The 14789-nt window shown below is 46.0% G+C and overlaps 2 protein-coding genes across 2 annotated transcripts; both read left to right on the forward strand.

Annotated features, from left to right (window-relative positions):
* Positions 1 to 573: 573 nt before the first annotated feature.
* On the forward strand, positions 574 to 3544 carry LOC121542818 (RNA polymerase II degradation factor 1-like). Its single transcript, XM_041852374.2, has 4 exons — positions 574 to 717; positions 1013 to 1741; positions 1901 to 2326; positions 2447 to 3544. The coding sequence occupies exons 2-4, from the start codon at positions 1486 to 1488 to the stop codon at positions 3340 to 3342; spliced, it is 1578 nt and encodes a 525-aa protein (XP_041708308.2). The 5' UTR covers positions 574 to 717; positions 1013 to 1485; the 3' UTR covers positions 3343 to 3544.
* A 4121-nt stretch (positions 3545 to 7665) lies between these two features.
* LOC121542822 lies at positions 7666 to 12824 on the forward strand. The gene is made up of 2 exons (XM_041852376.2): positions 7666 to 8120; positions 8588 to 12824. The coding sequence occupies exons 1-2, from the start codon at positions 7727 to 7729 to the stop codon at positions 12439 to 12441; spliced, it is 4248 nt and encodes a 1415-aa protein (XP_041708310.2). The 5' UTR covers positions 7666 to 7726; the 3' UTR covers positions 12442 to 12824.
* Positions 12825 to 14789: the final 1965 nt, after the last annotated feature.

Here is a 14789-nt window from a genome sequence, read left to right on the forward strand (position 1 = left end):
TACTATGAGTGCAATATGTGCTTTTAGGAAGGTATGAAACAGGTATCTGGCTAGTGCTTATTATGTCTAACTTCTAAAGCAAAAGAGTTGCAGACAACAGCTAAATCTGTTCAATTCCAATTGTACACTGTCTCCTATCTGTTTCCTCTCCATGCTAAAATGCACTGTTAGCAGGTGAGCCATTTCCTGGAAACTTGATGACATGAGAATGCACATCTGTCAGTGGAAATATGATGACACGTGAACTAGCAGTTGCAATAGACATGAGTAGAACATATTTTTGTTTATCTCTTCATAGGTTAATTAATGGACGTTTTACACAAATGTATTCTTTCAGCTGTATAGAAAACATTTTAAATGAAGTAGAATATTCTGACAATATACATACAATCCAATTAACCTAAACGTGGAGCATTCCAATTGTGTATTAAGAATATTCAGTCTCAGCTATTCAGGTACAACAGCTAATGAATAAAGGTTTGTGTTCGTTTGTCTGCTGATTGTTAAATTGGTGAACTTCAAATGGCAAATGCTTCACATATTCCTATTCCCTTTATCTAGCGCTGGGAACATGTGACAGTGAAATGGTGACGTCAATATTCAGCGACGCTCTACGGTTTGTGTACAATTTCAAGCTTGATGGGAGGGTTACGTTTAAGACTACTGCATCAAATTTGTCTTTGTTTTGTCTTGTATTCCTCGTGTGGTAATCGTGAGGTGAGTAAAATAACATGTTATCCCACTAAGTGTATTGACATTTTCACGATTAAAGCTAGCTAACTTGAAGCGTAGTGCCCTGCATTGCTAGATCAGCGTCACCCGTAATATATGCGGAATGCGCAACCCATTGCGGATGTGGTGCAGAAAAAATGCGCATCGCTGCGACAAACGCAATTATACAATTATAAAGGTGCTAGACATCATCATCAAGTTGAAACCTATGTTGTAAATTATTTGATATTTGTAATTTGTGTAACTATTTGGTAACATGTATTATATCTCTCTTTTGTAGATTTCCCTCGATCCTCTAGTTACTCAAGTTTATCTACACTTCTGCGTATCTCTGTTGATGGGTACTGTCATATAGTTGTTTTTGCACTAATATAAAGGAATTGAAAGGCTAGTTTTCAGAGAGAGGGCATGTCTCTCTTGGCCAGCTTTTACAGTTGATGAACGTCTGCCCCAGGACTTTAGCTGTAGGCTACCTGGTATGAATGAAGAATATCTTATGCAAACGAATGCACATTACAGTGAATGTTGATCCCAGTATGTCCCTGCACAAGATGCTCTCCTAGCGCCCCTATTTGTTTATGTGCCACTTAGTTGTAGCCTGTGAACATATGCCTTATGCTGCCCCTACGGAAAGATTACTTAGTTGTCAGGCAGATATTGCTCAAGTCCCCAACAATGGTGTGGTACGGCCAACCATCTGTCGCTGTGTGAATGGAACTGTCAGTTGGTCTGTCTGTAAACCAGGCCTGACTCATGACTGAGTACTACGAGGAGGGGGGGCTGCTGTATGAGCACTCGCCTCCCATGCACATCAAAGTGGAGTCTCCGGAGGGACCCTTCGGAGGGGGCGTCTCAGAGGACGGCTTTCCCAGGGAAGATGAGGACTCGGAGGGCAGCTGTGACCACAGCAGTGGGCTGCCTGGAGGACTCCCCTTCAACGTGGTGGTGGTGCATCCTAACATCATGACCCCTGGCATGTCCTCAGATGACCTCCTGTCCATGGAACAGCGTAAGCTTTAACCAACTTTTAGCTATTAAACGCATGTCTATTGTTCAATATTGCAGTGGTGCTCTGTACTGTTATGGTAAATAGTATAATGTTTTGACTATTACATTTTTATGTTTCACCTCATATGACATAGTAAACATTATCCCTGTCTTTCTGTAGACAGAGGTATGTCCTCTGCGTTGGCAGCGGGGGGTGCAGGCAAGAGGAAGAGTCGTTTTAGCGGTGCAGAGCTGGAGGTGCTGGTTTCTGAAGTGACGCAGTGTGAGGGAGAGCTTTTTGGTCCTGCTGGGAGGCTCCGGCGCAGGGAGAGAGAGAGGATCTGGGCAGGGATCCTGGAGCGGGTCAACGGCGTGTCCAGAGTCCCTCGCACCCTCCGCGAGGTCAAGAAGCGCTGGGACGACCTGAAGAGACGCAATGGAGGCAGGCTGGCAGACGCCAGGCACCGCACTTGTTACCTGCCATCCAGCAGAGGGGCTTCCATGCTGGGACGGTCAGCTCAGGCAAGCCCCAGGCTTCACCAGGCCAGACAGAAGCAAAGCACCAGAGGGAAGGCCAGTTTCACGTGCTTCACTGATACAGAACCAGGTAAATCTGAACACTAACAATGAGGTAAAGATTCAAGCCTTGTAGGAACATTCAGATAATGCATGTAAAAACTGCATTTTTTAACCACTGCTTTCTATTCTATCCTCTTGTTTACTGCAGTGGGTGGAGGTGAAGGGTCGGAGAGGGACGGCTTTGAGAAGGAGGAGGATAGTGGCGAGCGGGAAGGGGAGGTGGGAGAGGCGGAATGCGAGGGGGCAGAGAGCAGCATGGAGGAAAAGCTGGGTTTAGGACTAGGACTGGGAATAGGACCTCCCCCTAACTCAGAACGCTGGCTGCCTCCCTCTCCCCTCTACAGCGCCCCTTTCCTCAATGGCACCCCTCAGCCAAGTCCCCAGCCCTCACTAGGGGCCCAGCAGGGACCGCTGGAGGCCCCTCGTGGCTCATGGCTGGAGGACGAGCTCCGTGGCGTGGGGGAGGCAGCTCTGCAGCTGGGGGATCGGGTGGAGCAGAGTCTTCGGGAGTTTGGGGAGGGATTCAGACGAGATATGAGAACACTAGTGGCCTCTCAAGAGGCACTGGCAACCAGCTTACAGCAAAACAATGTTCTCCTGCAAAGGCTGCTGGGAGTCCTAGAGGCGCAGCAACAACAACAACAACAACCACCACCACAGCAGCAGCCACATCATTCCCAAAAGCAACAGCCACAACAGTCAACGCAGCAACCACAACAGTTACAGCAGCAGCAACCACAGCCTCAACAACCAATTCAGCAGCAGCAACAAATACAGATACAACCACAACAGCAACAACTGTTCCTGCAGCAACCCCAACTGGCACAGCAGCAACAACAGATACAACCGCTACCACAGCAACCGCAGCAGCTACACCCCCAGAGTCCAAGTAATCAACCAACTTCAGCAGTTGCCCCTGTACCACCACCCCCAGATATTCTTGATGGTACCACCTGTCCTGAACCACCCACAGTCATGAATGGAACCGTCCAACGGCCAAGGCGGGGGAGAATTGTTGATCATAGACAAAGAAGAAGGCGTTAGATAAAGATGTAAATAAGCGTTGATGTACTTGATTTATTTTCTCTTATACAATCTGATGTGAATGAATTGTGTCCCTCCAATTTCAACCAAAGTTGAAAAAGTTACGTTTCTTTTAGTACATTTGTTATATAGAGTGTGCTCTGTCCATAAATGAACTTATTTATATACAGTACCAGTCAAACGTTTGGACACACTTACTCATTCAAGGGTTTTTCTTTATTTTTACTATTTTCTACATAGTAGAATAATAGTGAAGACATCAAAACTATGAAATAACACATATGGAATCATGTAGTAATCAAAAATGTGTTAAACAAAACAATATATATTTTATATTTGAGATTCTTCAAATAGCCACCCTTTGCTTTGATGACAGCTTTGCACATTCTTGGCATTCTCTCAACCAGCTTCACCTGGAATGCTTTTCCAACAGTCTTGAAGGAGTTCCCATATATGCTGAGCGCTTGTTGGCTGCTTTTCCTTCACTCTGCCATCCGACTCATCCCAAACCATCTCAATTGGGTTGAGGTCGGGGGATTGTGGAGGCCAGGTCATCTGATGCAGTACTCCACTCTTGTTCTTGGTAAAGTAGTCCTTACACAGCCTGGAGGTGTGTTGGGTCATTGTCCTGTTGAAAAACAAATGATAGTCCCACTAAGCCCAAACCAGATGGGATGGCGTATCGCTGCATAATGCTGTGGTAGCCATGCTGGTTAAGTGTGCCTTGAATTCTAAATAAATCAGAGACAGTGTCAACAGCAAAGAACCCCCACACCATAACACCTCCTACATGCTTTACGGTGGGAACTACACATGCGGAGATCATCCATTCACCCACACCGCGTCTCCCAAAGACACGCGGTTGGAACCAAAAATCCCCAATTTGGACTCCAGACCAAAGGACACATTTCCACCGGTCTAATGTCCATTGCTTGTGTTTCTTGGCCCAATCAGTTCTCCTTTTCTTATTGGTATCCTTTAGTAGAAATGTTCTGTATTCACTGACCTTCATGTCTTAAAGTAATAATGGACTGTCGTTTCTCTTTGCTTATTTGAGCTGTTCTTGCCATAATATGGACTTGGTCTTTTACCAAATAGGGATATCTTCTGTATACCCCCATACCTTGTCACAACACAACTGATTGGCTCAAACGCATTAAGAAGGAAAGAAATACCACAAATTAACTTTTAAGAAGGCACACCTGTTAATTGAAATGCATTCCAGGTGACTACCTCATGTAGCTGGTTGAGATAATGCCAAGAGTGTGCAAAGCTGTCATCAAGGCAAAGGGTGATTATATTTGAAGAATCTCAAATATAAAATATATTTTGATTTGTTTAACACTTTTTTGGTTACTACATGATTCCATGTGTTATTTCATAGTTTTGATGCCTTCACTATTATTCTACAATTTTAAAAATAAAGTATATGTATATATATATATATATATATATATATATATATATATATATATACACACACACACAGTGGGGAGAACAAGTATTTGATACACTGCCGATTTTGCAGGTTTTCCTACTTACAAAGCATGTAGAGGTCTGTAATTTTTATCATAGGTACACTTCAACTGTGAATCTAAAACAAAAATCCTGAAAATCACGTATGATTTTTAGGTAATTAATTTGCATTTTATTGCATGACATAAGTATTTGATCACCTACCAACCAGTAAGAATTCCGGCTCTCACAGACCTGTTAGTTATTCTTTAAGAAGCCCTCCTGTTCTCCACTCATTACCTGTATTAACTGCACCTGTTTGAACTCGTTACCTGTATAAAAGACACCTGTCCACACACTCAATCAAACAGACTCCAACCTCTCCACAATGGCCAAGACCAGAGAGCTGTGTAAGGACATCAGGGATAAAATTGTAGACCTGCACAAGGCTGGGATGGGCTACAGGACAATAGGCAAGCAGCTTGGTGAGAAGGCAACAACTGTTGGCACAATTATTAGAAAATGGAAGAAGTTCAAGATGACGGTCAATCACCCTCGGTCTGGGGCTCCATGCAAGATCTCACCTCGTGGGGCATCAGTGATCATGAGGAAGGTGAGGGATCAGCCCAGAACTACACGGCAGGACCTGGTCAATGACCTGAAGAGAGCTGGGACCACAGTCTCAAAGAAAACCATTAGTAACACACTACGCCGTCATGGATTAAAATCCTGCAGCGCACGCAAGGTCCCCTTGCTCAAGCCAGCGCATGTCCAGGCCCGTCTGAAGTTTGCCAATGACCATCTGGATGATCCAGAGGAGGAATGGGAGAAGGTCATGTGGTCTGATGAGACAGAAATAGCTTTTTGGTCTAAACTCCACTCACCGTGTTTGGAGGAAGAAGAAGGATGAGTACAACCCCAAGAACACCATCCCAACCGTGAAGCATGGAGGTGGAAACATCATTCTTTGGGGATGCTTTTCTGCAAAGGGGACAGGACTACTGCACCGTATTGAGGGGAGGATGGATGGGGCCATGTATCGCGAGATCTGGGCCAACAACCTCCTTCCCTCCGTAAGAGCATTGAAGATGGGTCGTGGCTGGGTCCTCCAGCATGACAACGACCCGAAACACACAGCCAGGGCAACTAAGGAGTGGCTCCGTAAGAAGCATCTCAAGGTCCTGGAGTGGCCTAGCCAGTCTCCAGACCTGAACCCAATAGAAAATCTTTGGAGGGAGCTGAAAGTCCGTATTGTCCAGCGACAGCCCCGAAACCTGAAGGATCTGGAGAAGGTCTGTATGGAGGAGTGGGCCAAAATCCCTGCTGCAGTGTGTGCAAACCTGGTCAAGACCTACAGGAAACGTATGATCTCTGTAATTGCAAACAAAGGTTTCTGTACCAAATATTAAGTTCTGCTCTTCTGATGTATCAAATACTTATGTCATGGAATAAAATGCAAATTAATTACTTAAAAATCATACAATGTGATTTTCTGGATTTTTGTTTTAGATTCCGGCTCACACAGTTGAAGTGTACCTATGATAAAAATTACAGACCTCTACATGCTTTGTAAGTAGGAAAACCTGCAAAATCGGCAGTGTATCAAATACTTGTTCTCCCCACTGTATATATATATTACTTAAACGAAACACAGTAGGCTAATTGAAGGTTCAGCCCTCATCCACATATTAGCATAATGCATTGTTTGGAAGTTGCTGCAATAGAACCAAGAAATGTCTGCAATTTCTGTATTGTCCAAATCTTGTAGATAGACAATCAGCATTACATTGACAGAAAGCACTTTGGAGTCTGCAGCAATCTATCATTAGAGCATATTAGTATAATAGTAAATTACCATTGAAATGTAATATACCAATGCATATGTACATTCTCTGATTGCTCTTCCAGTTTTATGATACATATTAAACATGCATTGTGTGACAGGCTGGACATACACATGCAAATCTTAGAAAAAAGCATTATACAATGTGTATTTACCATGTGATGATAAATCATTATAATAGGGCTATAATGTTTTAAGATATGGAAATGTTTCCCTACATAGCGCTTAAATTAAAATCTGCATCAGTATGTATTTTGCTTCAGATTTTCATTATCTGTTTCTCGTAATGTTATCAATTTATTAAGCATTATCTACAAGTATGATGTATGTGTTATTATCTTGCATGCAGTGTCTGTTGTGTAGACAATAAAATGCAAGGGATCTGTAAACAAATTAAGCATTTGTGTACCATTTTGAACAATTTATATACGTAATTATAAACTGTGTGGTTCGAGCCCTGAATGCCGATTGGTTGACAGCCGTGGTATATCAGACCGTATACCACATGTATGACAAAACATGTATTTTTACTGCTCTAATTACGTTGGTAACCAGTTTATAATAGCAATAAGGCACCTCGGGAGTTTGTGGTATATGGCCAATATACCACGGCTAAGGGCTGTGTCCAGGCACTCCGCATTGCATTGTGCTTAAGAACAGCCCTTAGCCATGGTATATTGGCCATATACCACACCCCCTCGGGCCTTATTGCTTAAATATAGTTGAAGGGTCTGACTCTGTTCTGAGACATGTATTGACTAAAGATTAATAAAGGCAACCCTCAACTATATCTCATCACAGCTCTTCAATAGCTCTTTATTCAGACAAGTGCTGATGGTGCAATCTGTTGACTGATGTGAGTGAATGCCCATGGATAAATGCTTTCGTTTCAATACTCATGACAATCTGAAGTGGACAAACATAACATCACCGAAAGAATGCAGGGCAGGCGAAGACCTTTCACTTCACACCATCACACTCTAGCGGCCAGTAACGTCATATACAATTTGATTCGCCTTTTGCTTTCACGTTGAGGAAGAGGGGTCATAGAGAACCATCTTTGGATGAGTGCTGCATGGGTAAAACATGGCTGCTGTGCATTCATCAGAGAGACGCCAGGGCGACCCTAACGATGAGCTGGGGGACCCGGGGGGTGTAGCACAAAAATGTGAATCATCTGAGTATAAATCGACAGACCCCGATAACACTTTTGCTGATGAAGAAGACAGAATTCCTGAGGATTCCAATGAAAATAGAGAATCTAGTATTGTTACCGATGGGCTTGCTAGCCAGACTGAAGCTAGCATTGCGCTTCGAGCTAATGATAAATCAGAGATAGGTAATGAGGTGGTCGATATAACATCTTCTGAAGAAAAGGCCCACAACACAGATGTTTCCTACAACAAGCAGCGGCATTTCGATTGGTCTGAGACGGAGGACGAGGAAGACGGCACGGATGCAAAAGAGAATGGAAACGACGGTAAGTTTATGTTCGCTAGCTAGCGTTGACTGTTTCTTTCTTCGAATAGCCTTATCAATATTAGCTATGTAAGCTCACCGTCTATCTAGTTTGGAAAACAGTCGTGTGCAAAAACAGACTGAAATGTACAAATGTACGGGGTATCCCTGGAAACATGCAGGATGCAGCATTGACTGTAAATGTGCTCATGCTCACTTTAATTGCCAAGATGCTAGCTAGTTGTCTCATGGGCTGAATGAGCTAGCTAGCTTTGTTATTGGCCAACTTTTTATCCAATAGGATATTGATCATATAGGATATTGATCATACTAACCGTTCCCTTTGATGTCATAAAGGCCTTTATTCATAATATTTTTGTGGAGATTGATTTTTTTATAGTAGGCCTGTTTTCATATTAAGTCTAACGTTTGTATTCATGCTTACTCATGAACTCATGACAATGTGTTGTATTTATTTTGTATTTACAGTGCATAATGATGATATGGGGATAACTCCTGAGGTGCAGCAGGATAAGATTACTGACGATATCTCAGATGCAGAGGATGTGGAAAAAGAAAAATCACATTCTGACGAGGATATGGATGTATCAAAAGACACGGGTGAAGAAGAAGATGGTAAAGGAGGAGAGGAGGAGGAGGAGGAAGAAGAAGAAGATGAAGAAGTAGGAGGAGGAGGAGAAGAGGAGCGAACAGTGAAACTGAGGAAATGTAGTCTGGAGTGCAAAGATTGTGGGAAGAGGTTCACCTTTCGGGAGACATTCAACCTGCATCGTCACTTCCATGCTCACCAGGATGAACTGGCCTCACTCACCTGTAAGGAGTGCGGCCTTACCTTCCAGCACCGCAGCAGCCTCATCAAGCACCGCAGTGAACACCAACAGAAGGTTGAACAGCCTGTGGAGCGGAAGAGGAGAAGGAGCCCACAGGGAGTCCACAAGGAGGAGAGGCCAGATCTCCAGTGTGACCACTGTGAAGAGACTTTCCCATCACTGAGCAAGCTGAGGCTCCACACCTGCAACTGTGCCCCAGAAAAGGCTTACCGCTGCCCCCTGTGCCGCAAAGAGTTCCGCATGAAGGTCTCCATCACCAGCCACATGCAGACCCACTCCCTGAGCTCCCGCCCTTTCCGCTGCCAGGAGTGCCACAGGAGCTTCTCTGACTGCTTTACCCTGCGTGACCACCAGGGCTCCCATGCCTCCCTCAAGCCCTACGCGTGCCCTGAGTGTGGCATGGTGTTCAGGCACCGCTCTGTCATGGAGGACCACCGTCGTAAGCACACAGAGGACACACAAGGCCCCCATCAGTGCAACATCTGTGGGAAGCACTTCAAGTATTCCAGCCTCCTGCAACAGCACCAATACCTTCACACAGGCCAGAAACCCTTCCGCTGCCCAGACTGTGGCAAAACGTTTGCCTTAGCCCAGAACATGAAGGCACACTGCCGCCAGCATAGACGGCACCCTCACGCCTGCCCTATTTGCCCCCTCACTTTCCCCGACCAGGGCAGTCTGCAGGCTCACGTGTCAAGCCACGAGACTGTCGCGGGACTAGATAAGGAGAACACAAACCACGGGGTGGAGCCAAAACGTATATTCAACTGTCCCCTATGTCCTCAGAACTTTCCTTCACCAGCTGACCTGAGGGCTCACATGCTGATCCATGAAGCAGAGCATGAGAGGATGGAGAACGGGGCGTGTAAAGACTGGGAAACAAACAGTTACACCTGTCCCCACTGTCCTGCCACCTACTCTGACCAGTCTAATATGATGGCTCACCTGACAACTCACGCATCTGCCCGGGTCAGTGTAGAGAGGCAGGGTAATGGACTTGAAGTAGGGAGATCTGCTCCACTTAACACTGCCAACATCCCAGGGAGGTGGCATAGGGAGGAGATGAGTAGTAAGCCTTTAAAGTGTCCAGACTGTGGCAAGTCGTTTCGTCACCGCTCAGTGTTAACGCTGCACATGCGTATTCATTCCAAGGACAAGCCTTACCAGTGCAAGGTGTGCAATAAGTCCTTCAGATTCAACAGCTACCTGCAGCAGCACATGATCATTCACACCGGGGAGAAGCCATACAAGTGCCCAGACTGCAGCAAGGACTTTGCTTTCCTGCAGAACATGAGAACCCATCAGAGGCTGCACACACAGAAACCGTTCCGCTGCACAAAGTGCCGTAAGGGCTACAGCGACGAGAATCAGCTTCAGCGCCATTTGCTGTCACACAACGGCGAAAAGCCCCACAAGTGCCACCTCTGCGAAAAGAGCTTTGGGCTGGCCTACCTGCTGCGGGACCATCTGAACACCCACACAGGCGAGAGGCCCCATCGCTGTCAGGAGTGCCACAAGACATTCCCCTGGCTCGGCAGCCTGCTGGTGCATCAGAAAATCCACGCTCGAAAGCGACAGGGGTCGAGTCAGCCTTACTCTTTTCCAATGGCCATGAGGATAAGAGGCAGGGGTAGCAGGGACCGGAGCGGAGGCAGGCTGGCATCAGGCTGGCCCAGGTGGGGTGGAATGGGGCAATCAGGTATGGACACGCCCCAACTAACACCTCCATATCAAGTCCCAATGTCAAGGAGTCCTGAGTGGCAGAGGAGGCCGGCCCAGCCACAGCCTCCCATGTTTTCATCCCAGATGGATATGCAGCAGCCAGGGGAGAGGTCTGCGAGAAGGCCTCCACCAGTCCACCAACAGTGGCGGGTGGAAGGTGGAGAACTGAGACCTGTCCCACTGCCTAACCAGTCTCAACCGTCTCAGGATCCTGAAAGACAACCAGCACCTGTCCAACAGCAGCCATCTCCACAAAGACAGCCACAGCAGGTACCACAGTCTCCACTGATACAACAACAAGTACAATTACAGCTACAGCTACAGCCACATCTACAGCCACAGCTGCTCCAACAGCAGGTTCAACATCATCTACAGTCTCCGCTGATCCAACAGCAATTACAGTGGCAGCAACCAGGTGGACAGCTCCAACCCCAGCCAGTACCACAGCAGCAGTGGCCGCCTGACAGACAGTTGGTCCAGCTCCAGCAAAAGCTGCCCTGGTTACCAGATGCTCTGCCCCGGCCCGCCCCACCACAGCATCCCCAGCAGTGGCAGTCAGAGGGCCTGCCTCGGCCACCCCCACAACAACAGCCTGGCCTTAGTGCATCTCAGAGCCTAGAACCCCCTCCTCCAGGAGAAAGTGGAGGGACCATGCCCTTGGATAACAAAACACTCCCAGTGGCCAGGCCACAGAACCCCAGCCCATTAGCTGTGAGTGAGAAGGAGCAACACAGGCAACAGTCGAAGCCCATGAGCTGGGGTAACACACCCACTACACCACCAGCCCCCACACCGAGCTCTGTTCAGCTTGACTTCCCTGGGTCCCCCATTTACATGGATGGGGCTGCTTTGTGGGGTGGGCTGAGGACCTCTCCAGCAGTGCCAACATCCCAGAGCTCATCAAACAAGCTGGGCCAAGAGCTTAAGCTGCCAAGATGGTTGAGCGTCTCAGTGCCAATGCAGAAAGCTGTTAATGAATCATCCACACCTCCTAGAAAAGAGGACACTAGAGTTTGGGACTTTAATGCACCTCTGGTAATGTCCCCAACTGTTAGTTCATCAGAGAAAGCTGGGCGTGAGCAGCAGAAACAGTGGTCTCCAGCTCTACTCAGTACATCCTCCTCAGCTCAGATGGGCCACAGCTCTGTCATGTCAATTTCAAGCCCTCCATCTCATGGGTTGGGAGGTAGTCCTTGGGATTTCAAAGCATCCCCCTCACACAAATCAGGCCTTAGCCAGGAGTTAGAGCAGCAGCAGCAAAAACATCTATCCTCCAGCTGGACCAATGTACCCACATCCACCCAGAATGTTCCCATCTCCATTCAATATGACCCGCAACGTTTCACTCACGGGGTGGGACCCACTGTGTGGGGTTTCCAAACCACTCCAGCTGGCCCTCAGCAGCAGCCAATGGTAACAGGCACTCAAATCATCATAAATCAGACCTCTCCTTTCTTCTCTCCTCTCCCTCCGCTCCCTCCTCTTAGTTTGCCTGGCCCACACCCTCTTCACTCTGTAGCGGTCGGCTCTCTACCAAGGCCTCCACACCCAAACATTTTCTTCACACCACAGGCGGTCATGAGTGAGAGGCCACACATGCCACAGACCCTGTCACTACCTCAGCTAGCCCCACGGCCTGTTCCTCACAAACTGGGCCGTTTGCCTTATGCCCCAGACCGCCTTCTCCAGTGCATGATCTGTGGGTGCTCTCTACCCCGGGAGTTGGACTTGCAAATGCACTACATGCAGCATGCACAAGGAGAGATTTGACACTGGCAAAGAGAGTGTGTACCACTCTGTTTTTCCAAATGTTTTTAATGTACATGTATTGTATAACTATAGCAATTTAGCTGTGTTTTGTGTCTGTTTTTGACATTGGCTATGTTGTTGATCTCTCACTCTATAGGAAAGGGTCAGATACTCTCAAAAAGTGTGTGTTTTGTTAACTTGATCAAGCACGGTTGTCAGTTTTCTGTGTTCACAGCTTTGCCTTGAACTGCAAAGAACTTAGAAATATGACTGTGTAATGGATTTCTTGGCCAGTACCATTATATTTACTGTGTTTTAAACATACCATGGGCAGTTTATTAGGTACACCACCCCGTTCACGAAAATGGTTAGCTCCTACAGACAGTGAGTCACGTGGCCGTGGCTTGCTATATAAAGTAGGCATACAGGCATTCAGTTACTGTTCGATTTACGTTAGAATTGGCAAAACAAGTGACCTAAGTGACTTTGAGCGTGGTATGATCGTCGGTGCCAGGCATGCCGTTCCAGCATCTCAGAAACAGCCGGCCTCCTGGGTTTTTCACGCACGACAGTGTCTAGGGTTTACAGAGAATGGTGCGACAAACAAAAAACATCCAGTCAGCGATAGTCCTGTGGGCGAAACAGCTTGTTGATGAGAGATCGAAGGAGAATGGCAAGAATTGTGCAAGCTAACAGGCGGGCCACAAACAGGCAAATAACGGCGCAGTACAACAGTGGTGTGCAGAACAGTATCTTGGAAAGCACAACACGTCGGTCCTTGTCACGGATGGGCTATTGCAGCAGACAACCACACCGGGTTCCACTCCGATCAGCTAAAAACAAGAAGAAGCAGTTCCATTGGGCACGCGATCACCAACACTGGACAATTGAGGAGTGGAAAAACATTGTCTGGTCCAATGAATCCCGGTTCCTGCTGCGTCATGCTGATGGCAGAGTCAGGATTTGGCGTAAGCAGCATGAGTCCATGGCCCCATCCTGCCTGCTGTCAATGGTATAGGCTGCAGGCGGTGGTGTAATGGTGTGGGGAATGTTTTCCTGGCACATGTTAGGTCCCTTTTTATTTATTTTTATTTTTCACCTTTATTTAACCAGGTAAGCCAGTTGAGAACAAGTTCCCTTGATAACAATTTAGCAATGTTTCCATGCCCCAAAGAATTCAGGCTGTTCTGGAGACAAAGGGGGTCCAACCCGTTACTAGATGGGTGTACCTTAATAAACTGGCCACTGAGTGTATATGTCAACATATGGCTCTTTGTTAGGTTTTTTTTCTCTGAACACTCCTGTCTTTGTTACACCATTTTCAAGTTCAAGTTTATTCCTCAAACAAGTGAATTTCACCTGTGTTGCACTGTATATTTGTGCCTTTGTTTCAAAACACTCTGCATGTTCTTTCTCTCTCTCAATGTTGTTGTGGGTGTTATTCAAATAGTCAGGTCTCTGAATAATGAGTAATTTGGATGAGTAATTTCTTATTCTGTCTACTTTTGGGTGAAAATGTATCTTGTTTTGGTGCTAAATTCATGAAATTAGAGTTATTGGGAGGAGCTCACATTTTATCCAAACAGTGTGGCATGGGTTAGTATACAAATTAATGTATTGCATTAAAATGAATAACTAATAACTTTACCTGTTGGGTTTGTGATATTGTATCAGCAACATCAGGACAATGTTGCCAGAAGATATGCTTGTTTCCACTGAGCTGCACTGGGGTCGGAACGCAATCATGGTTACATTAAGACACCGTGGAGCCGATGCTTGATATGGGTCGGAAAACATACCTCAATGCAGGGATGGGATATGCCACTGTACTCCAAATGTTACCTTTATCCACATTGTACATATCTCCCACCGGCTCCACAGTGTCTTAATGTAACCATGATTGTGTTCAGATCCCAGTGCAGTGTAAACAAACGTTATGGTAGGGTCGGTATCTTATGGCAAAACATAATGTAACATATTTGACGTTTTACTACATCTGTCCAGTAGCTGTAGTTTTAAATATGTAAATACCTGGTAATAAAAATCCTTGGGGAAAATGTAATATTGTCTACTATGTTGTATTCAATAAAACACAATGACATAATAGTCCTGCAATAATGAAAACAGTCTACCAAATTGATTGTTTTCAACACAAAAAGCTTTGCATAATGGCCATTACATTGCATCTAGAGAACTAATTGTTGGGTCTAATGGTGCTTTCAAGAGGAGGTAAAATCATGAGATCTTCAGGTCGGAGCTCTAGAAAGATGCACGAGTTCCCGACTTGTAATTCCAAGTTGGATGACCGTTCAAAACGATTTTTCCCAGTCGTAACTCGTTTTTTTCCGAGTTCCCATTTGTGTTATGGA

Source organism: Coregonus clupeaformis, unplaced genomic scaffold (assembly GCF_020615455.1).
Source record: "Coregonus clupeaformis isolate EN_2021a unplaced genomic scaffold, ASM2061545v1 scaf1640, whole genome shotgun sequence".
Classification (NCBI taxonomy): Eukaryota; Metazoa; Chordata; class Actinopteri; order Salmoniformes; family Salmonidae; genus Coregonus; species Coregonus clupeaformis.

Coding starts and splice junctions, on each gene's coding strand:
- LOC121542818 (XM_041852374.2), top strand. CDS start 1,486: ATGACTGAGTACTACGAGGAGGGGGGGCTGCTGTATGAGCACTCGCCT. Junction 1,742..1,900: donor CCTCCTGTCCATGGAACAGC/GTAAGCTTTAAC, acceptor GTCTTTCTGTAG/ACAGAGGTATGTCCTCTGCG. Junction 2,327..2,446: donor CTTCACTGATACAGAACCAG/GTAAATCTGAAC, acceptor TGTTTACTGCAG/TGGGTGGAGGTGAAGGGTCG.
- LOC121542822 (XM_041852376.2), top strand. CDS start 7,727: ATGGCTGCTGTGCATTCATCAGAGAGACGCCAGGGCGACCCTAACGAT. Junction 8,121..8,587: donor AAAAGAGAATGGAAACGACG/GTAAGTTTATGT, acceptor TTGTATTTACAG/TGCATAATGATGATATGGGG.